This window comes from Benincasa hispida, chromosome 1 (assembly GCF_027475165.1).
Source record: "Benincasa hispida cultivar pf3 chromosome 1, pf3_genome.v1.1, whole genome shotgun sequence".
Taxonomy (NCBI): Eukaryota; Viridiplantae; Streptophyta; class Magnoliopsida; order Cucurbitales; family Cucurbitaceae; genus Benincasa; species Benincasa hispida.
This window is the reverse complement of record NC_143478.1, coordinates 58926446-58949279: the sequence shown is the minus strand read 5'-3', so window position 1 is coordinate 58949279 and position 22834 is coordinate 58926446. Positions and strand designations below refer to the sequence as shown.

Below are 22834 nucleotides of genomic sequence, written 5' to 3'. Positions count from 1 at the left end.
AGTTGCTTCATCATGTAGCACCTCTGCAATCATTTGCCTCGATCTTTTGCATAGAAAACATTGAGAGGGTCAACTTATTTTAAACAAAATCGTTTACCGCAATTGTTTAGTGCGATCGTTTTTTTTTTTTTTTTGAAGAATAAGAATAAGAAAGCAAACGAGCTATGCGATAATAGATAATACTATGATGATGAAAGTTTACGAAGTAATGATGTAGGAAAAAGGATATTCAAAAGGATTGCATCCCTGATGAGGTTGATACGCTTAATAACTCAGGGAATGCTTATTCCATGTTGGTCTTTTCACGTCCATGGTGGCTTTTCCCTTTTTTCTTTGTCTTTTGGGAGCTTGACTGCCTTAATCAGGAGCTTTTCCCTATGAATTTTCATTACAATCTCCCCTTGGCATACAACAATTTGAGCACGACCGGTTGAAAGAAATGGTCGTCCCAATATGATGGGCGCATCTTCGTCCGCTTTACAATCCAAAATGATGAAGTCTGCTGGCAAGATAAAATTGTCAATTGCGATTGCCGCATTTTTCAACTCTCTCTCAGGATATATTCGAAATCTGTCCACAAGTAGGAGAGTCTCTTTCGTGGATGTGAGTGTGCCAATATTCACTTGTTTGAATATTGATAGCGGCATTACGTTTATACTCGCCCCAAGATCACATAGTGGTTGGCCCATGAATTTTCATTACAATCTCCCCTTGGCGTACAACAATTTGAGCACGACCGGTTGAAAGAAATGGTCGTCCCAAAATGATGGGCGCATCTTCGTTCGCTTTACAATCCAAAATGATGAAGTCTGCCGGCAAGATGAAATTGTCAATTGCGATTGCCGCATTTTTCAACTCTCCCTCAGGATATATTCAGAATCTGTCCACAAGTAGGAGAGTCTCTTTCGTGGGCGTGAGTGTGCCAATATTCACTTGTTTGAATATTGATAGTGGCATTACGTTTATACTCGCCCCAAGATCACATAGTGGTTGGCCACTGTAGACCCCTCCGATGGAGCATGGTATCGTGAAGATTCCTGGGTCACCCATTTTAGGTGGGATTATAGCATTTTGCGTTGCGGCCACTTTTGCGATCTTTTCTTCATCATTTTGTTTCTCCTTCAATCTTTGTGGAGCTAGTGGTAGCTAGACTTCTTCTATCTCATGTTCTGAAGGCTTGAGGGTGGACGCAACTTCAGGGTTCATTTTCTCGGGCTTTTCTGAACTATAGATCAACGGGTTCTCGGTTGTCACCGCATTCAAGTTGGTTGCAATGGGTTCCTCCCTTTCTTCCGCAGTCATGTTGTCGCTTAGCATGGAGATTGCTAAGCATTGTTCCTTCCCGGTATCCCCAGCGTTGCGAGGAAGCTCGGTTGAGCTCGACAACGCTCCTTGCGATTTATTTTTCAGCTCACCCACAATTTGTCCTAGCTGAATTTCGAGATTTCTAATGGATGTAGCTTGATTCTGAAGCACTGATTCATTTTTCTCAATGTACTGCTTCAACAAGTTCTCTAAGGACGACGATTGCGGTATTTGTGAGCTGCTAGCTTGGCTATGCGCTTGACCGTTTGTTTGCGGGAAAAATCCAGGTGGCCCTTCTCTCTATGCCATTGGTTGGAAGTTTTGTTGCTGATTCTTCCACGCAAAATTTGGGTGGTTTATCCACCCAAGGTTGTATGTATCGGAATAGAGATTATTCTTTATGAAGCACACTGACTGTGGGTTTGCTGGGCATTCTTCCATTGCATGAGCATCTCCGCAAATGACACAACTTGCGGTTGCCTGAGCAATTGCGCTGACATGCCCTTTCTTTGCTCCCGTATGATTAATTGCGATGGCTTGAATTAAACTCATCATCACAGTCATCTGGTTTTGCAGGGATGCGATGGCCCCGTTTTTGCGTCATTATCTTTAATTCTTAATCTTTGATCGCTTTCCCACCAATCCTCGTGATTTTTGGAAATGCGATCAAGTATACTCTTTGACTCCGCATATGTTTTGTCTAGCAGACCACCAGCGGCTGCCGCATCAGCAACGGTCTGTGAAGAAGGATTCAGTCCTTGGTAAAAAATATCCATTTGCAAGCAGTTTGGCAAGCCATTATGTGGACAGTCTCTTACCAGCGATTTGCCATCTTCTTGTTCAAAATTTGTTATTAATTTCCTTCGTCAAGCATTTTCGGTGGGTGGCAAATACTTCTTCATGAACTTTTCGATGATTTGTTTCCACGAAGATATCTCTCTTGGGTTGAGAGAATATGCCCATTTTCTTGCCTGATGACACAAAGAAAATGGAAACAGAGTTAGTCGAACTTTTTCGGTAGAGATATTCAGGAACATAAAAGTGTTGCAGATTTCTATGAAGCTCCGGAGGTGGGCGTGCGGGTCTTCTCCACGCCTCCTTCCAAACTGCCCAGCAGCCTGGATCATCTACAACATTACCGGCTTCATTTCAAACCTCGATCCATCTAATGCTAGCCTCATGATTCCTGGAGAGAAATCATAGAGGTTAGGTGACGCATAGTCTCGAATGGGTCTATGGCGGTCATTCGCCAGAAGGATGGTGTTGGCCATTATATTGTTCACGTTGCCCTTACGTCTGATTTTTTCGCCATTCTTGGTGTTCTCTCTTGTTGTTGGCAGTTGTCTCTTAATCTTCGTTTGAAATGTCCTCTCAATCTATAGGTCGTAATTTGCCAGAGATTGAGAATCTGCAAAGAAATCAGAAAAATTACCGTTAACACACTATTTTGCCTAAGTACTCGAAAACGGCGCCAAAAACTTGATGCGTTATTTTATGAGGTGAAAATATGGAATGAAATGCGGTGATGGAATTGCGGTGATTGAAATGCGTTGAGAACTCAAGTTTTCTCAGTGGAATCCAAGTGTAAACTCCACTGAGTTTCCTAGTAAGTCCAGGTTCGAACTCAGGGACTTGGGAAAAAGGTATGCGGTGGTAATTTTTAGGAAAACTTTGCGGTAACCGGTAACTCAAATGGTTATGGGTGTTGTTGATTGCGGTAATAAAAATAAATTAATGCGGTGGATTTGAGAAAAGTTGAATATGCGATAGATGCACTGAGTATGCGGAGGAATGGGTTGAGAAAGTCTTTAACTAGCGTGACCTGGGAATGCATCAGACTAGGCGATCATGCTACACCTATGCACAACAAGTCATTTTCCAATGCAAATGCGGTGCTCCTAAGTCTAGGACGCATGTGTTGAATGCAAAAGTGTCCATAGAGCTTATCCCTAAGTCTCTACTCTTTTCCTATGCGATGATGCAAGATGCATGCAAAGACAAGGTGACCGCATACAATCGTACCCTATCTCTAGGATGCATGCGATGCGGTAATAGCAAATAGTGCATATTCCTAAGCTCCTATATCTTGATTATGCGTTCTAATCTGACTCTCCCGAGCCTAGATTCTAACCTGACTTTTCCAAGCCTAGATCCTATCCTTAGACTACCCTCTCTAATATCTCTAATGGACGAATGAAGTATACATAATACAAGATAAACACATAGAATGAAGATCCCCAGTTATGCTAGCTAAGTGTGTCCCAACTCATTCAACAGATTTAGTTACTCATAATAACCAGAGAGTGAACAGATATAGAGAAGTAAATTCCATTTCTATAAATAAGTTTGAGTGCAAAATAACAATGGAAGATAAAAGTAGAGAGCCTGGTAGCAATCCCTTACTGCCTGATGCTTGATTTTATGAAGTGAGATATGGATGATATGCGATGGTGAAATTGCATTGTGCACTCAAGTTTTCTCAGCGGAATCCAGGTGTAAATTCCACTGAGTTTCCTGGTAAGTTCAGGGTCGAACTCAAGGACTTGTGAAAATAGATTGCGTTGGTAATTTTTATGAAGACTTTGCGGTAACCGGATAAATAAATAAATTTTTGGGATTGTTGTTTGCATTAATGAAAAACAAACAAATGCGGTGAAGTTTGAAAAGAGTTGATAAACGAAAAATGCGATGAGTATGCGGTGAACGGGTTGAGAAAAGTTTCGGATAACAATTCCTAGGTTGCGTTTATGCTATGCAATCATACAACGTGCATACAACAGTAAACCACCTGTCGATGCGAATGCCACAACTTCTAAGGCTAAAATGCATGCGATATATGCGTTAAGTCTATAGGACCTACACATAAGCATCTATTCTTATTTATGCGATGATGAAATGACACACAAACAAATAAGGAAACCACATAATATCATTCCCATCTCTAGGATGCATACAATGCAGGTTGACAAACAGAGCTTATCTCTAAGTTCCTATCTCTTGTTTATGTAGTTCTAATCTTGCTCTCTCGAGTCCAGATTCTAACCTAGCTCTCTCGAGTCATTAGGTTCTTTATTTAGACTCTCTCTCGAGCACCTCTAATGGGTATTTGGCACAACATAAAACAAGGCAATCGCAAGCAATGAACTTCCTAGGTCATGTTAGCTTAGTTTTTCTCAACCCATTCGACTAGTTTAGCTGCTCATGCATGCTAAGAGAGTGAACAGATGTAGAAATAGAACTTCCATTGTATAAATATAAAGATGAAGTACAAAATAACAATGCAAGTATAGAATAAAGGGCCTAGTAGCAATCTCTTACTGCCCAGACTTTTACACTGTTTTCTACTCGTGCTCAAAAGATAATCTCGCTCTCGCGAGAGTCGGCCCGCTCTCTACTTCTTCGCCTCAAGGTTCTCTCTCGAGTTGCCCAGAGCGATCTCCGGCGTCACCACTCTTCTCTTGCTCCGCCTTAAAACGAATGGAAAACTATGCACAAAGATGAGCGAACTGATGAAATTCGAACTGCTGAACCCCTTTTCTGAAGGTCACCCTTGGTATTTATAGAACATCCAGGATGAACGGCGGCTTCTCTCCCATGATTGCACGGATGGGACGACTTTAATTCTTCCTGAATGATGCATCGAATATTTGTCACCGAAAAGCTGAATGTACTTGTTATCGTTAATTGGCTGTCAATTTAATTCGGATTCGACTGTCTTCAGCTTTCTGTCCCCTCGTGATTAGTTAGCCTTTTACCCAGATGCGGCCACCATGTTGTGATGACCAAGTTGCGATGATCCTTCTCAGGCAAATATTTGCGAACACGATCATCGCAAAGCCTTGTGGTAATGCAATGCTCGACCAATGATTTCTTATGATCGCCATTTCCTCCTTGTGTCATCGCATATTCTGCACAAAAATACAAAAATCAACTGTTCTAATGTGATGAACGCATGCGACCGTAATATTATGAAATTGATGCTTAATGGACGCAATTTAACATGTTTTATCAACGCAAGCCAACATTGTTTAAGAACTTAGCACTATGATAAAGTGCATTTTTGCCCGTTATCACACCCCCAAATTTAAACAATAATAATGTTTGCATTCATGTTTGAGCTTTTTCTGTCGGTGGTAGGTGTAATCTTCAGGAAATTTCTCGCAAACCAGATTATTGACTATGTCTACATACCAAGGAAATTCTTCAATATGGAACAACTACTCATCCGGGAACGTCGCTCTCACCTCAGACTCATTGTGGTCAACCTCAGGATTTTCCAATCTAGACAAGTGATCCGCAACTTGGTTCTCTGTCCCCTTCCGGTCAATTATTTCTATGTCAAATTCTTGAAGGAGGAGAACCCATTTGATCAACCTCGACTTTTCGTCCTTCTTTGTCATTATGTACTTTATTGCCGAATGATCAGTATGGATGAGTACCTTTGTTCCCAATAGATATGCCCGAAATTTTTCCAACGCAAAAATTACCACCAGAAGCTCTTTCTCTGTGGTCGTATAATTTGTCTAAGCAGGATTTAATGTTTTACTCGCATATGCGATGAGGTGCAAGATTGTTTTTCTCTTTTGCACTAAAACTGCTCCCACTTCATACCCGCTTGCATCGCACATTATTTCAAAAGGAAGTGTCCAAATCGGTGCAATCAATACGAGTGCGATAATCAGCGCATTCTTCAAAACTTGAAATGTGTTGAAGCAGTTGTTGTCAAAATCAAATTTTCTGTCAGCTTTTAACAACGCACTCAACGGTCATGCTATTTTCGAAAAATCTTTGACAAAGCATCTGTAGAATCCAGCATGCCCCAACAAGCTTTGTATAGCCTTCACGCTTGTTGGAGGTGGAAGTTTTTCAATTGCTTCGATTTTTGCATTGTCCACCTCTAATCCATCTTGGGAAACCTTGTGCCCCAACACTATGCCCTCCTTTACCATGAAATGGCATTTTTCCCAGTTAAGCACCAAATTCGTCTCTTCACATCTCTTCAGTATCTTCTCCAAGTTGGTTAGACAGACTTCATAGGTGTTCCCAAAAACAGAGAAGTCGTCCATAAAGATTTCAACAGAGTCCTCGAGATAATCTATAAAGATGGCCATCATGCACCTTTGGAACGTGCTTGGCGCATTGCAGAGGCTAAATGGCATGCAGCGAAAAGCAAAGGTCTCATATGGGCAGGTGAATGTGGCCTTGTCTTGGTCTTCTGGAGCTATCATAATCTGGTTGTACCCGGCATGACCATCGAGAAAGCAGTAAAAGTCATTTCCAGCTGAACGGTCTAGCATTTGATCAATGAATGGGAGAGTTAAATGATCTTTCTTTGTGGCCGCATTCAACTTGCAGTAATCCATGAAAATGCGCCACCCAGTGACGGTCCTATGCGGTATTAATTCATTGTTTTCATTCGGGACTACCGTCATGCCGCCCTTTTTCAGCACACACTGCGCGTGGCTGACCCACATGCTATCTGCTATAGGATAGATAATGTCCGCATCTAACCATTTAATGATCTCCTTTTTAATGACCTCTTTCATCTCAGGGTTGAGTCTGCGTTGATGTTCGATCGTTTCTTTGTGGTTCTCTTCAACACAAATGCGGTGCATACAGTACGCTGGGCTAATTCCTCTTATGCCGGCGAGTGTCCAGCCAATTGCTCGCACATGTTTCCTTAGAATGCTCATCAACGCATTCTTCTGGTCTTCGTTTAGTGTAGAGGAAATAATAACTGGCAGCTTCTCATTCTGCCCCAAAAATGCGTACTTCAAATTATCCGTTAAGGTCTTTAATTCCAGTGTTGGTGGTTCTACTAGGGATGGTTGCGTTGTTTTTCAATCTTCTTTTTCTGTTGGCTTTTCTTCTTGGTTTACGATCATCTATTCTTCCTTGCTTGTTTTTATTTTGATTGCATTACAGGTAGCAACGGATGCGTTGGCATCCTCTTCTTCATTCTCTTCATCAAACATTTCTTTCTCAATCAAATTCTGGTCATCATCTGAGTCGTACAGGTCTTCTTCATCCAGAAACTTCATGGCACGAATTATGTTAAACTTAAGCCTCTGTCCGTTGATGCTCAAAGTGATTTCCCCTTTATGCACATCAATCTGAGCACGACTTGTTGATAAAAATGGTCTCCTCAGAATGATGGGCACATCTTTGTCGGCCTCATAGTCCAAAATGATGAAGTCGGTTGGTAGGATAAATTTGTCAATGGTTATCAGCACATCCTTCACCTTTCCCTCTAGATGCACTAGAGATCTATCGGCCAGTTGGAGAGTCACCATTGTGGGCACAAGTTACCCCACATTCAGCTGCCTAAAAATTGACAGAGGCATCAAATTTATGCTGGCTCCTAGGCCACACAGAGCTTGCTCGATGTACAGTCCAACTATGGAGTAAGGAATAGTAAAGCTCCCATGACCGCTCATCTTTGGTGGAATGATTGATTTCGAACTCTAAGTTAGCGCCACCATGGCAAACTTACCAGCTCCATTCTTCTTAGTTACCATATCCTTCAGAAACTTTGCATAGGCAGGCATTTCCTTAATCGCTTCACTGAAAGGAATATTAATATGTAATTGTTTTAACATAGACAGAAAGCGTTGGTACTGTACCTCTTCGTTTTTTTTCTACTTTAGTCTCTGTGGGAAAGGGGGTAACTACACTTTCATGATTCCAGTCTCAGTTGACTTTGAGGTCGATGCAACCTCTGATTCTACTACTTATTTTTCTCTTTCTTCTTCTTGCGTCACTGCAATTTCAGGTTCAGCCATAATGGGAGCTGTCCGACTAAGCTCCTTCTTTTCTCCCTCCACAGTCTTCCCACTTCACAATGTCACAACCTAACATTGCTCTTTACCTGATCCCCCGGGGTTGCATGGGAGTTCTGTTGAACTCGAAAGAGCCCCTTGCGGTCTACTCTTCAGCTCACTTGCAATCTGGCCCATCTGTAATTCTAGATTGTGGATGGACGTAGCCTGACTTTGAAGCACAATTTCGTTTTCTCTATGTATTGCTTCAATAGGCTTTCCAAAGAAGAGGATTGCGGTGGTTGTGAGCTACTTGCTTGGTTGCTCGTTTGACCGTTGTTGCATGGGAAGAATCCTGGTGGCCTTTCTTTCTGTGCCACAGGTATGAAATTCTGTTCCTGATTCTTGCAAGCAAAATTGGGCTGGTTTCTCCACCGGGGGTTGTAGGTATTCGAAAAGGGATTATTTTTTACAAAGTAAACAAATTGTCTATTTTGTGGGCAATCTTCCATCACGTGCCCATCACCGCATGTCGCACACCTTGTGGTGTTTTGACTGATTGTGTTGATTTGCCCATTTTGTGGTGTTGGGCTGCTGATCGCAATTCCCTGGATTAAGATCATCATTGCAGTCATCTGATTTTGTACTGAAGCAATAGCACCATTACTTGCGTCATTATCCTTGATTCTCAATCTCTGGTCACTCTTCCTTCAATCTTCATGGTTTTTGGAGATGCGATCCAAGACATTCTTCGCCTCATCATACGTTTTATCAAGCAGACCACCAGCAGTTGCCGCATTGGCAGCGGTCTGCGAAGCGGGATTCAAACCATGATAAAAAATTTCCATCTGAAGGCAGTCTAGCAAACCATTGTGTGGACAATCCCTGACCAACCTTTTAAACCTCGCCCAGGCATCGCTGAGCGATTCGTCCATGTCTTGTTCTAAATTTGTAATTAGTTTCCTTCGTCTGACATTCTCAGTTGGTGGAAAGTATTTCTTCATAAACTTTTCCATGACCTATTCCCATGAAGTGATCTCTCTCGGTTCGAGAGAATACGCCCATTTCCTAGACTGATCACAAAGAGAAAATGGGAACAAAGTTAGTCGAACTTCTTTGGCAGAGATGTTCGGGAACACAAAAGTATTGCAGATTTCAATAAAGCTTCGAAGGTGGGTGTGCGGGTCCTCGCCATACCTTCCTCCGAATTGCCTTGCAGTCTGGATCATCTGCAGCATCACCGGCTTCATTTCGAATCGGCTTCCATTAAGGGCAGGCCTCCTGATTCCTTAAAAGAAATCATAGAGATTTGGCGATGCATAGTCCCTAATGGGTCTATTGCAATCGTTTGCCAGTAGGATTGGATTCGCCATGACATTGTTATCATTTGGTGCTCCATTTCCAGGCTACTCCACCATCTCTTCTTTATCTGATTGTGGTTGTTGTTGGCGGTCTCTCAGTCTTCGTCTAAACGTTCTCTCAATCTCCACGTCATAATTCGCCAGAGATTGAGAGTCTGCAAAGAAATAAAAAAAATTACCGTTAGCACACTATTTTGCCGAAATCCCCAGCAACGATGCCAAAAACTTGATGCTTGTTTTTATGAAGTGAATTATGGATGATATGCGATGGTTAAATTATGTTGTGCAATCAAGTTTCCTCATCGGAATCCAAGTGTAAATTCCACTGAGCTTCCCGGTAAGTCCAGGGTCGAACTCAGGGACTTGTGAAGATAGATTGCATTGGCAATTTTTATGAAGACTTTGCGGTAATCAGATAAATAAATAAATTGTTGGGATTGTTGTTTGCGTTAATGAACAATAAAAAAATGCGGTGGAGTTTGAAAAGAGCTGATAAAAAGGAAATGCAATGAGTATGCGATGAACGGTTTGAAAAAAGTTTCGGCTAACACTTCCTAGGATGCGTTCATGCTATGCGATCATAAAACATGCATACAACAGTAAACCACCTCTCGGTGCGAATGCCATGGCTTCTAAGGCTAGAATGCATGCGATATATGTGCTAAGTCTATAGGACCTACACATTAACCTCTATTCTTATTTATGCGATGACGAAATGACACGCACAAAAAGAAGGCAACCACATAATATCATTCCCATCTCTAGGATGCATGCAATGCAGGTTGACAAACAGAGCTTATCTCTAAGCCCCTATCTCTTGTTTATGTAGTTCTAATCTTGCTCTATCAAGTCCAGATTCTAACCTAGCTCTCTCGAGTCATTAGGTTCTTTATTTAGACTCTCTCTCGAGTACCTCTAATGGGTATTTGGCACAACATAAAACAAGACAATCGCAAGCAATGAACTTCCTAGGTCATGTTAGCTTAGGTTTTCTCAACCCATTTGACTAGTTTAGCTACTCATGCGTGCTAAGATAGTGAACAGATGTAGAAATAGAACTTCCATTGTACAAATATAAAGATGAAGTACAAAATAACAATGAAAGTATAGTATAAAGGGCCTGGTATCAATCTCTTGCTACCTAGGCTTTTACATTGTTTTCTACTTGTGCTCAAAAGATAATCTCGCTCTCGCGAGAGTCGTCCCGCTCTCTGCTTCTTCACCTCAAGGCTCTCTCTCGAGTTTCCCTGAACAATCACTGGCGTCACCACTCTTTTCTTGCTCCATCTTAAAACGAAAGGAAAACTATGTACAAAGACGAGCGAACTGAAGTATGAAATTTTGAACTGCTGAACCCCTTTTCTGAATATCACCCTTGGTATTTATAGAACATCTAGGGTGAGCGGCGACTTCTCTCTCATGATTGCATGGATGGGATGGCTTTAACTCTTCCTGACTGATGCGCCAAATATTTGTCACCGAAAAGCTGAATGTATTTGTTATCGTTAATAGGCTATCAACTTAATTCGAATTCGACTGTCATCAGCTTTTTGTCCCATCGCGATTTATTAGCCTTTTACCCAGATACGTCCACCATGTTGCGCTGACCAAGTTGCGGCGATCCTTCTCGGGCGAATATTTGTGAACACGATCACCGCAAACCTTGCGGTAATGCTGCGCTCGACCAATGATTTCTTATGATCGCAATTTCCACCTTGCGTCATCGCATATTTTGCACAAAAATATAAAAATCAACTGTTCCAATGCGATGAACGCATGCGAGCGTAATATTATGAAATTGATGCTTAATGGATGCAATAACATGTTTTATCAATGCAAGCCAACATTGTTTACGAACTTAGCACTATGATAACGTGCATTTCTGCCCACAGGGACTACTAAATAGATGTGCGACGAACTCTCTGATTCTATTGTTGTGGTGATAAAGAAGTAGATGGTGTTTTGATTTAGACTTTCATATGCGATAGAGTTGAACTCGGAGTGATGAAAGCATAGTGTTATAACAAGTATACAATGAAGGCGTTGAGAAAAGATTTAGCTTACATTTTTCAGGATTGTGTACAAGTCATGCGATCATGCTATACACAAATAATAGTACTACATTTCTCAATGCATAATGCCACATTTCCTATCTCTAGGACGCATGCGATGTTTAGCAATATAACTTATTTCTAAGTCACTACTCTTGCTTATGCGATCTAATCTGACTCTCTTAAGCCTAGATTCTATCTTTAGACTACTCTCTCAAGTACTTCCAAATGATGAATGGCGCATACATAAGGCAAGATGATCACATAAAATGCATAGCTTAAGTCATGCCAGCTAAGTAATTCTCAATCCATTCACAAATTTAGTTACTCATGCATGGTCTGGAAAGACTGAACATAAATTAAAATGAAGTTTCAATTTTTGAAAATAATGTGTTGAGTACAAAACAACAAATGGATTGAGAAATAACAAGCTAGGTAAGCAATGTCTTGCTTTCTGTGGCTTTTTACACTCCTCTTTATCACTTCAACTCTATTCCGATTTGCGGACTATTGTTCTTGCAAGGGTTCGACTTTTCTCCTTTGTATTTTTTTTCGGCAGTCTCTCGATCTATCCAATAAGCGATTTCTCTCGACTTTGCCTCGTCTCCTTACTATATCTCTCTGGTAGCATTGGGTATTTATAGATTTCAAGGTGAAGCAGCCCCAAATTTAATTTTTTGCCCACATCATTTTGATCGCATCCTTTCCTGTGGTGGGCTGATTCTTTGATTGTGATGGGCTGATTGAACCAGTCGCGTGTTTTGAGGTTTTCGAATTGCTCCATCGCAATCATTTACTACGATCAGTGTGATGAATATCAAGAAGATAAAAAGTATGAAAGAAAGAGTAGTAACCATGCAAAACTTAAGATAGATTCTTGAAAGAAAAACAAAAAAGGATACTAGAAAAGGATATACTTCGTCCCTGATGAATGTGTGTCGCTTATCATCACAAGGACTACATGATTCTTCTTTATTCTGGCTTCCCCAAGTTAATGGAGGTTTTCTCGCATTGGAAATCTCCTCCATAATACATCTTTACTCTTTGTCCATTTACCTTAAATGCGTTGGTCCCATCTTTGTTTGTCAATTCCACCGCTCCATGCTGGAATACTTCCTTAATTATGAAAGGCACGGACCAACGCGATTTCAATTTTCCTGGAAAGAGATGCAACCTATAATTGAACAGTAATACCTTCTGACCCGCCTAGAGATTTTTTTCACAAAGACGCTTATCATGCCATCGCTTCGTGCGTTCTTTATAAATTTTGGAATTCTCATATGCCTGTAATCTCCATCCATCCAGCTCTAGTAGCTGGGGGTGATATGCAGTGGTGATCTTATGGTGGACATTGTATTTGATCAACAGTTGGTTAACAATACGATTCACAAAGTGGGTCCCTTTGTCACTTATTATGGCACTTGGAGTGCCAAAACGAGTGAAGATGTTTCTCTATAAGAACTTAGAGACTGTTGCTCCATCGTTTGCAATGCATGAAATAGCTTCAATCCATTTAGAAACATAGTCTATGGCCAATAGAATGTATTTATGACCATTTGATGATGGAAATGGTCCCATGAAATCTATACCCCAGACGTCGAATAGTTCCATCTCCAATATGATGTTCATTGGCATCGCATTTTCTTTTATGAAATGCTTCCAGTGCGTTGCCACTTATCGCATTTCATGGAATATTCTCATGTGTCCTTAAACAGAGTGGGCCAGTAATACCCACATTGAAAAACTTTTGCCGCTGTGCGCTGTCCACCGAAATGTCCTCCATAGGGTGATTCATGACAGTAAAAAAGTATGCACTGGAAAGCAGTCTCTTGAACACAGAGTCTCAATGTCTGGTTTGGTCCCCTTTTGTAGAGATTTTGCTCGTCCCAATAGTAAAATTTGCATTCATGAATGAGTCGCTTCTTTTGATAGTTTTTAGGAAATTGTTTGTAGACCAAGAAGTTACAATATCTGCCAGGGTAGTTCTTCAATCTTAAGCAACTGCTCATTAGGAAATGATGCGTTCACCTCCATTTGGATGCGATGATTTAGCATGCGATTGTGTGTGGTTACGATGATGTGTGGATGCGATGTAAGTTTTCCTAACAAAGCCCAAGTATAAACCTTCTTTGGTTCCTAGTAAGTCCAAGGTCAAACACAGGGACTAATAAATAGATATGTGACGGACTCTCTGATTCTATTGCTGTGGTGATAAAGGAGTATATGGTGTTTTGATTTAAACTTTCCTATGCGATAGAGTTGAACTCGAAATGATGAAAGCATGGTGTTATAACAAGTATGCGATGAAGGGGTTGAGAAGAGATTTAGCTAACATTTCTCAAGATTGTGTACAAGTCATGCGATCATGCTATACATAAATATTAGTACTACATTTCTCAATTCATAATGTCACATTTCCTATTTCTAGGACACATGTGATGTGTAGCAGATAGAACTTATTTCTAAGTCTCTACTCTTGCTTATGCGATCTAATCTGACTCTCACAAGCCTACATTCTATCATTAAACTACTCTCTCAAGTACTTCCAAATGATGAATGACGCATACATAAGACAAGATGATTGCATAAAATGTCATACCCCCTCCCTAGCCTTAGCCCCTAAGACTTGGAAGGGAGCGTGAGGGTACACTAGTAGTATTCCAGGAAAACATTTAAATTTAACAATTTTCCCCCCTTATCTATTAAAGACTTTAACCTGTTTACCACACTCTATCTAACTTTTATACACATAGTTCAATTTCCTATATTCTTTATTACATGATCCGAGCCGTGCCCTGAGAATTTACCAAGTCCTAGTGTGTTGGTGGTTAGTAGACTCCTTCCTGAACGCTCTGCTTTGCTACATGAGGTGGGGGATATAAGAAAATATTTGGAAGAGTGTGAGGTACTAAGCCCAGTGAGTGGTGCTTTTAAAATAATAATCACTTTGCAAAACATATTTTTGGGAAGTCAATTACATAATCACAAATTTAGTATAATTTATGCATGATCATGTGTAATTTCATTCAATCATCACCCTCCAGTTCCATGCTATACGTGGCATGTTCATTTCATGGACATATTATCAATCATAACAACTTTTTATGGAAACTTTCATATAACCCACTTTTCCCACCAATGTGCACATCGACAATTCTTTTGCCCCTAGTCATGCTTACGTAACTTGACTATATTTCCCACCGATCGTCACCGACTATTATTTCCCGCTGATCGAGGCCAACTATATTTTTCCACCAAGCACCTTTTATTAAGCATGCTAACTTATGTAGTCCGGGTATAATCTCAGTTTCCATAGAAATGCACAAACAATATCATGTCAATCACATAACATCATAAGCATGTATTTTGCACTTACATGTACATTTATCCATATATCAATGCATAAAACTAAGTAAACAAGTTTTTCCACTAAAATCACCTTAAGAATACTCTCCTAAGAATTCCTCCATATCAATGGAAATTCTTCAATTAATACTTGTTATATCAATAGATAATGTCAACATAGTAAAAATATCATTATATAATGAAAATACCAGCTTACCCTACCCCAATTTAGCCAAAATCCCAAAATTAGACTCTTTAGAGGTTATTTGGACCGTGGTAGGCAGTTGGGCGTTAGGCAGTAGGCAGGGTGGCTGTGCTGTGCCGCACAGGGGGTTGATGCATTGGGCGTGCGTTGCGCTGGGCGTGATGCGTCCTGCAAGAGGGGGGACCTGCATTGGGCTAGCGCGCGGGATGCGTCGAGCGAGGCGTGCAGACGGACGCAGCGCTGTAAGGCGTGCACGCAGGGTAGGAGCTGGCTTTACGTCCGGCTGACTCAATGCCTCACCAATGCAACCTTTGTTTCTTTTGATCTCCAATCAACTTGGTAGCCTAATAACTCAAACGTAACTCTCTAAATATGCTCTCAACACAAGATTTAGGTGATGGTATGAATAAATTCCTTTTGCCCAACCCCTCTATTTATAGCCATTCTAAACTCACCCCCTTGTGACAACTCAACTCCTATTTGTCTCACTTTGGAGTTGCCAACACTTAGTCTACTCAGCCTAGCCTTTAGTTGTTCTCATCTCAGCTTGCCAACCAAAATCTCCTTTTTTGCATGAAATCTCCTTCACCCACCTCCTGCTTGGGGTGATAAGACTTCCATTGCATGAAATCTCCTTTGTCCACCACCTACTAGAACTTTGTGTGATCGTCCTTTTGCCACCTAAATCACTTAAATACTTAAACATATTTCTCTATTTAAATTGGTTAAGGCTTATGCTCATATATTATTGGCATCTTCCATCGGAGTTTTCCATCAATTAGCCTTACCTTTTATCCTTAACGCATAACAACTCACCCTTCCTTCATCAAAGTCCCACTTAGCCATCGCATGAGTCGGCCATCACCAATGCATAGGGTGGCCGCTCACCCTCAACGCATGGCTTGCTAGGAATGCTTGCTCAGTCTACTAAGCATGGATGCACAGTGCTGACCATCGACGCATGGGTGTGCTGCCTAGGCGCTTGCACGTTTGGCTGTATAGGCGCGCTTGATCGCATAGGCACGCTCAGCCGCGTGGGCGTGTCTTGCCGCATGAGCATGCACTTGGCATAAGGCATCGATGCATGGCTACTCGATAGACTCAACAACGTTCGACACATAGGATGGCTTGCCCGCTTGCCCATTCGATGCATAGGCAAGGCGCTTGGCATATACCATCGACGCATGGGCTACGCGTTTGACGCACGACCTATGCGTTTGTCCTCGACGCATGGGCTGCATGCTTGGCGCATGGCCTATGCGCCTAGCAAGCTCATTCGATGCATGCTTCCTACCCGTGTCCGCATGGCTCATGTATGCCTTTGCGTTGGTTGTATGCAACCCTTAGCCATTTTCCAAGACTTCTTGCTTCCATCCTTCATGCATTCTTGCGTCCAACATGTTTAAGCTCTTCATAGGCGTTTGGAATTTTGCTCACCTTTTTGGATAATTTTAATGTTTTCCACCCTTTGCTCCCATATCCTTACTTAGGATTTTTCTATTTAACTTCCCACTTTAGATTTAGTGTTAGGGTCTTACATAAAATGCATAGCTTAAGTCATGCTAGCTAAGTACTTCTCAACACATTCACAAATTTAGTTACTCATGCATGGTGTAGAGAGACTGAACATAAATTAAAATGAAGTTTCCATTTTTGCAAATAAAGTGTTGAATACAAAACAACAAATGGATTGAGAAATAATAAGCCAGGTAAGCAATGTCTTGCTTTTCGTGGCCTTTTACACCGCTCTTTATCACTTCAACTCTGTTCAAATTTGCGGAGCAAGAGTTGGACTTCTCTCATTTGTATTGTAGCATTGGGTATTTATACATTTCAAGGTGAAGTAGCCCCAAATTTAATCTTTCGCCCGATCATTTTGATCGCATCCTTTCCTGTGGTGGGCTGATTCTTTGATTGCGATGGGCTGATTGAACCGATCACATGTTTTGAGGTTATTGCATTGCTCCATCGCAATCGTTTACTACAATCAGTGTGATGAATATCAAGAAGATAAAAAGTATGGAATAAAGAGTTGGCAATTATAAAGAGTAGTAACCATGCAAAACTTAAGATAGATTCTTAAAAGAAAAACAAAAAAGGATACTAAAAAAGGATATACTTCGTCCCTGATGAATGTGTGTCGCTTATCATCGCAGGGACTAAGTGTTTCTTCTTTATTCTTACTTCCCCAAGTCAACGGAGGTTTTCTCGCATTGGAAATCTCCTCTATGATATATCTTTACTCTTTGTCCATTTACCTTAAATGCTTTGGTCCCATCTTCGTTTGTCAATTCTACTGCTCCATGCGGGAATACTTCCTTAATTATGAAAGGTACGGACCAACGCGATTTCAATTTTCCTAGAAAGAGACGCAACTAGAATTGAACAGTAATACCTTCTGACCTGCCTGGAGATTTTTTTCACAAAGACGTTTATCATGCCATCGCTTTATGCGTTCTTTGTAAATTTTGGAATTCTCATATGCCTGTAATGTCCATTCTTCCAGCTCTAGTAGCTGAAGTTTTCTCTTTTCCCCTGCAGCCTTAAGATCAAAGTTAAGCTTCTTAATTGCCCACATCGCCTTATACTCTAGTTCCAACGGTAGATGATAAGCCTTTTCAAACAGCAACACATACGGTGACATGCCTATGAGTGTCTTATAAGTAGCCCTATATACCCACAAGGCATCGTCAACCTTCATGGCCCAATCCTTCCGTGATGGGTTCACCACCTTTCCTAAAATCGACTTGATTTCTCTATTAGAAACCAGCTTGTCCGTTTGTTTGGGGGTAATATGCGGTGGTGATCTTATGGTGGACATTGTATTTGATCAACAGTTTGTTAAGAAATAAGATCCTCAAAGTGGGTCCCTTCGTCACTTATTATGGCATGTGGAGTGCCAAAATGAGTGAAGATGTTTCTCTGTAAGAACTTAGATACTGTTGTCGCATTGTTTGTAACACATGAAATAGCTTCAATCCATTTGGAAACATAGTCGACGGCGAATATAATGTATTTATGACCATTTCTCGATGGAAATGGTCCCATGAAATCTATACCCCATACGTCGAATAGTTCCACCTCCAATATGATGTTCATTGGCATCGCATTTTCTTTTCTGAAATGCTTCTAGTGCGTTGCCACTTATTGCATTTCATGGAATATTCTCATGTGTCCTTAAACAGAGTGAGCCAATAATACCCACATTGAAAAACTTTTGCCGCTGTGCGCTGTCCACCGAAATGTCCTCCATAGGGTGATTCATGACATTAAAAAAGTATGCACTAGAAAGCAGTCTCTTGAACACAGAGTCTCAATGTCTGGTCTGGTCCCCTTTTGTAGAGATTTTGCTCGTCCCAATAGTAAAATTTGCATTCATGAATGAGCTGCTTCTTTGGATGGGATGTGTAGTTTTCAGGAAATTGTTTGTAGGCCAAGAAGTGACAATATCTGCATACCAGGGTAGTTCTTCAATCTTAAGCAACTACTTATGAAGAAATGATTCGTTCACCTCCGACTGGATGCGATGATTTATCATGCGATGGTCTGTGGATGCGATGATCATACAAGTTTTCCTAACAAAGCACAAGTATAAGCCTTCTTAGGATCCTGGTCAGTCTAGGGTCGAACATAGAGACTACTAAATAGATATGCGACAGACTCTCTGATTCTATTACTGTGGTGATAAAAAAGTAGATGGTGTTTTGATTTAGACTTTCCTATGTGATAGAGTTGAACTCGGAATGATGAAAGCGTAGTGTTATAACAAGAATGCGATAAAGGGGTTTAGAAGAGATTTAGCTAACATTTCTCAAGATTGTGTACAAGTCATGCGATCATGCTATACACAAATATTAGTACTACATTTCTCAATGCATAATGCCACATTTCCTATTTCTAGGACGCATGCGATGTGTAGCAGATAGAACTTATTTCTAAGTCTCTACTCTTGCTTATGCGATCTAATCTAACTCTCTCAAGCCTACATTCTATCTTTAGACTACTCTCTCAAGTACTTTCAAATGATGAATGACGCATACATAAGACAAGATGACCGCATAAAATGCATAGCTTAAGTCATGCTAGCTAAGTACTTCTCAACCCATTCACAAATTTAGTTACTCATGCATGGTGTAGAGAGACTGAACATAAATTGAAACGAAGTTTCCATTTTTGCAAATAAAGTGTTGAGTATAAACAACAAATAGATTGAGAAATAACAAGCCAGGTAAGCAATGTCTTGCTTTCTGTGGCCTTTTACACTGCTCTTTATCACTTCAACTCTGTTCCAATTTGCGGACTCTTGCTCTCGCAAGGGTTGGACTTCTCTCCTTTGTATTGTTTTCTGACAGTCTCTCGATCTATCCGAAAAGAGATTTCTCTCGGCTTTGCCTCGTCTCCTTGCTCTCTCTCTGGTAGCATTAGGTATTTGTAGATTTCAAGGTGAAGCAGCTCTTCTCACTAATGATTGCAAAGATGGGCAGCACTAATTTCCCTACTCTGTTGTGCCATCTGAAAGTCATCGAAAGTTCAATGTACTTGCAACAATATGGTTTTTAACGACTATAAACTAAATTTCGAAATTGACCGTTATCAGCTTTACGTCCCATCATGATTTATTATTTTGTCGAATTTTTGTGAGGTCTTTATGCGATCACTTTTGAGAAACTTCTAACGATCGCAAATTTAAGCGCGCTGTCGCATTGTTCCCTTGGATCGCAATTTCATATGTTCCATCGCATTATACCTGCACAGAATAGGCAAATTAACTACTTTTATGCGATGAGCATTAGCGATCACAATTCCTTTTAGTTTGGCGCTTTCAAACATAATATCGCCTACTTTACCATCACTTTCTCCCATTGTTTTACTAATTTGAGCTATAATAACATGTATTTCTACCAGTTAACGGATGGTGAATCTCGTGATTAAAGAGTTTAGTTAGTTATTCATGTACCGTTGGAGCTTCAAGCTACAGGTTCATAAAGTCCCCTTAGTAGCTCAATGGGTTCAAGTTGAGAATCAGATTTTGGGTTAATTTGAAGTGTTTAAATTAACAAGAGAAAATTTAATTATATGTGATGTAATTAAATTAATTCAATTTTATGTAATATAATTGATTTGATGTATTAGATACATTAATTGGAGGAGTTATTAAAAATATGATTTATATTAAATACCATACAAAAGGAAAAGAACTATCGTTTATATGTTTCATTTGATGAAATATTAAAACTATAGATTATAAATATAATATGATAAGTTGGGTATCATATTTATTTATAATATATTAATTATGTGATAATTAATTAATATTTTTCTTTAATAACCGAATTGAGTGAGAGGTTCTACACAGTTATGGTAACTGTGAGATAAAAGGAAAATGGTTTTCCAAAATTCATATGATTATTCATATTGTGTCGTTTGACAAAAGAATTAACTCCAATCTTCATGAGATTATTTTCTTTTATGCTCTTAGCCTCCTCATATGTTTTGTCGAGTAGACCACCAGCGGTTGCCGCATTGGCAGCGGTCTGCGAAGAGGGGTTCAATCCTTGGTAGAAAATCTCCATTTGCAGGCAGTCTGGTAAGCCATTGTGTGGACAGTCTCTTACCAACCGCTTGAACCTCGCCTAGGCATCGCCGAGCGATTCGTCATCTTCTTGTTCAAAATTAGTTATCAATTTTCTTCTCCTAGCATTCTTAGTTGGTGGAAAATACTTCTTCATGAACTTTTCCACCACATGTTCCCACGAAGTTATCTCTCTCAATACAAGAGAGTATGCCCAATTCCTCACCTGATCACACAAAGAAAAGGGAAACAGAGTTAGTCGAACTTCCTCAGTTGAGATATTTGGGACCACAAAAGTATTGCAAATTTCTATGAAGCTCCGAAAGTGGGCGTGCGGATCTTGGCCACGCCTCCCTCCAAACTGCCCAGCAGCCTAGATCATCTATAAAATTACCGACTTCATTTCACACCTCGATCCATCTAACACCGACCTCATGATTTCTGGGGAGAAATCATAGAGGTTCGGTGACGCATAGTCCCAGATGGGTCTATTGCAGTCATTCTCTAGAAGGATGGGGTTGGCCATTATAATGTTAGCATTAGCGACCCTTTCTTCTGGTTGCTCCGCCATTCTTGGTGTTTCTTGTTGTTGTTGTTGGCGGTCTCTTAATCTTCGTCTAAAATTCCTCTCAACTCTGGGTCGTAATTCTCCAGAGATTGAGAGTCCTACAAAGAAATAAAAAAAAAAACTACCGTTAACAAACTATTTTGCCGAAGTCCCCGGCAACGGCACCAAAAACATGATGCGTTATTTTATTGAATGGAAATATGGATGATATGCGATGATGGAATTGCGTTGTGCACTCAAGTTTCCCCAGCGAAATTCAAGTGTAAATTCCTCTGAGTTTCCTAGTAAGTCCAGAGTCGAACACAGGGACTTGTGAAAATAGTTTGCATTGATAATTTTTTATGAAAACTTTGCGGTAACCGGGAAACTAAATAAAGTGTTTGTTGATTAAAACAAATGCGGCGGTGCTTGAAAAGAGTTGGTTAACGGGAAATGTGATGAATATGGGGTGAACGCATTAAGAAATATTTCGGCTAACACTCCCTAGAAAGCGTTCATGCTTGCAATCGTGCAACATGCATACAACAGTAAACCACCTCTCGGTGCGAATATCACGGCTTCTAAAACGAGAATGCATGCGATATATATGCATTAAGTCTACAGGGTTTACACATAAATCTCTATCTTTATTTATGCGATGACAACATGACATTCACACAAATATGCTACCACATAATATCATTCCTATTCCTAGGATGCATGCGATGCAAGTTGACAAATAGAGCTTATCTCTAAGTCTCTATCTCTTGTTTATGCAAGCCTAATCTTGCTCTTTCGAGTCCAGATTCTAACCTAGCTCTCTCGAGACATTAGGTTCTTTCTTTAGACTCTCTCTTGAGTAACTCTAAAGGGTATTTTGCACAGCATAAAACAAGACAATCGCTAGCAATGAACTTCCTAGGTCATGTTAGCTTAGTTCTTCTTAACCCATTCAACTAGTTTAGCTGCTCATGCATATTAAGAGAGTGAGCAGATGTAGAAATAGAACTTCCACTTAATAGATATGAAGATGAAGTACAAATAACAATGCAAGTATAGTAAAGAGCCTGGTAACAATTTCTTTCTGCCAGGCATTTACACTGTTTCTACTCGTGCTCTAAAGATATTCTCGCTCTCGCGAGAGTCAGCGCATTCTCTACCCTTACGCCTCAAGGTTCTCTCTCGAGTTGCCCTGGGCGATCTCCGGTGTCACCACTCTTTTCTTTCTCCGCCTTAAAAATGGAAAAGAAAACTATGAACAAAACCAACTAGATGTATGGCGATCAATTTGTTAACCTTTTTTCTGAAGAATGCACTTGGTATTTATAGGGCATCAATGGTGAAAGGCGGCTTCTCTCTCCTTGTTGTACAGATGGGATAGCTTTAATTCCTGATTGATGCACTGGATGATTGTCACCAATAAAGCTAAATGTATTTAGGACTGTTATCAGTTGTCAACTTAATTTGGATACAACTATCATAAGCTTTCTGTCCCATCACTCTTAATTGGCCTTTCACCCAAATGCGCCTACCATGTTGCGCTGACCAAGTTGCGACGATCCTTCTCGGGTGAATGTTGCGAGCATGATCAACGCAAAGTCTTGCGGTGAAGTTACGCTCGACCGATAATTTCCTATGATTGCAATCTTGAATTGCGTTAACGCATTTTCTACACAAAAATACAAAAATC

General features: G+C 40.5%; 1 protein-coding gene and 1 non-coding gene across 2 annotated transcripts; one reads left to right on the top strand and one right to left on the bottom strand.

Annotated features, from left to right (window-relative positions):
* Window positions 1–17384: 17384 nt before the first annotated feature.
* Window positions 17385–17846, bottom strand: LOC150038580 (uncharacterized). Its single transcript, XM_090313705.1, has one exon. The coding sequence runs from the start codon at window positions 17844–17846 to the stop codon at window positions 17385–17387; it is 462 nt and encodes a 153-aa protein (XP_090169831.1).
* A 2768-nt stretch (window positions 17847–20614) lies between these two features.
* LOC120070371 (small nucleolar RNA R71) lies at window positions 20615–20721 on the top strand. The gene has a single exon (XR_005479867.1). It is a non-coding gene; the product is annotated as a small nucleolar RNA R71 (small nucleolar RNA).
* Window positions 20722–22834: the final 2113 nt, after the last annotated feature.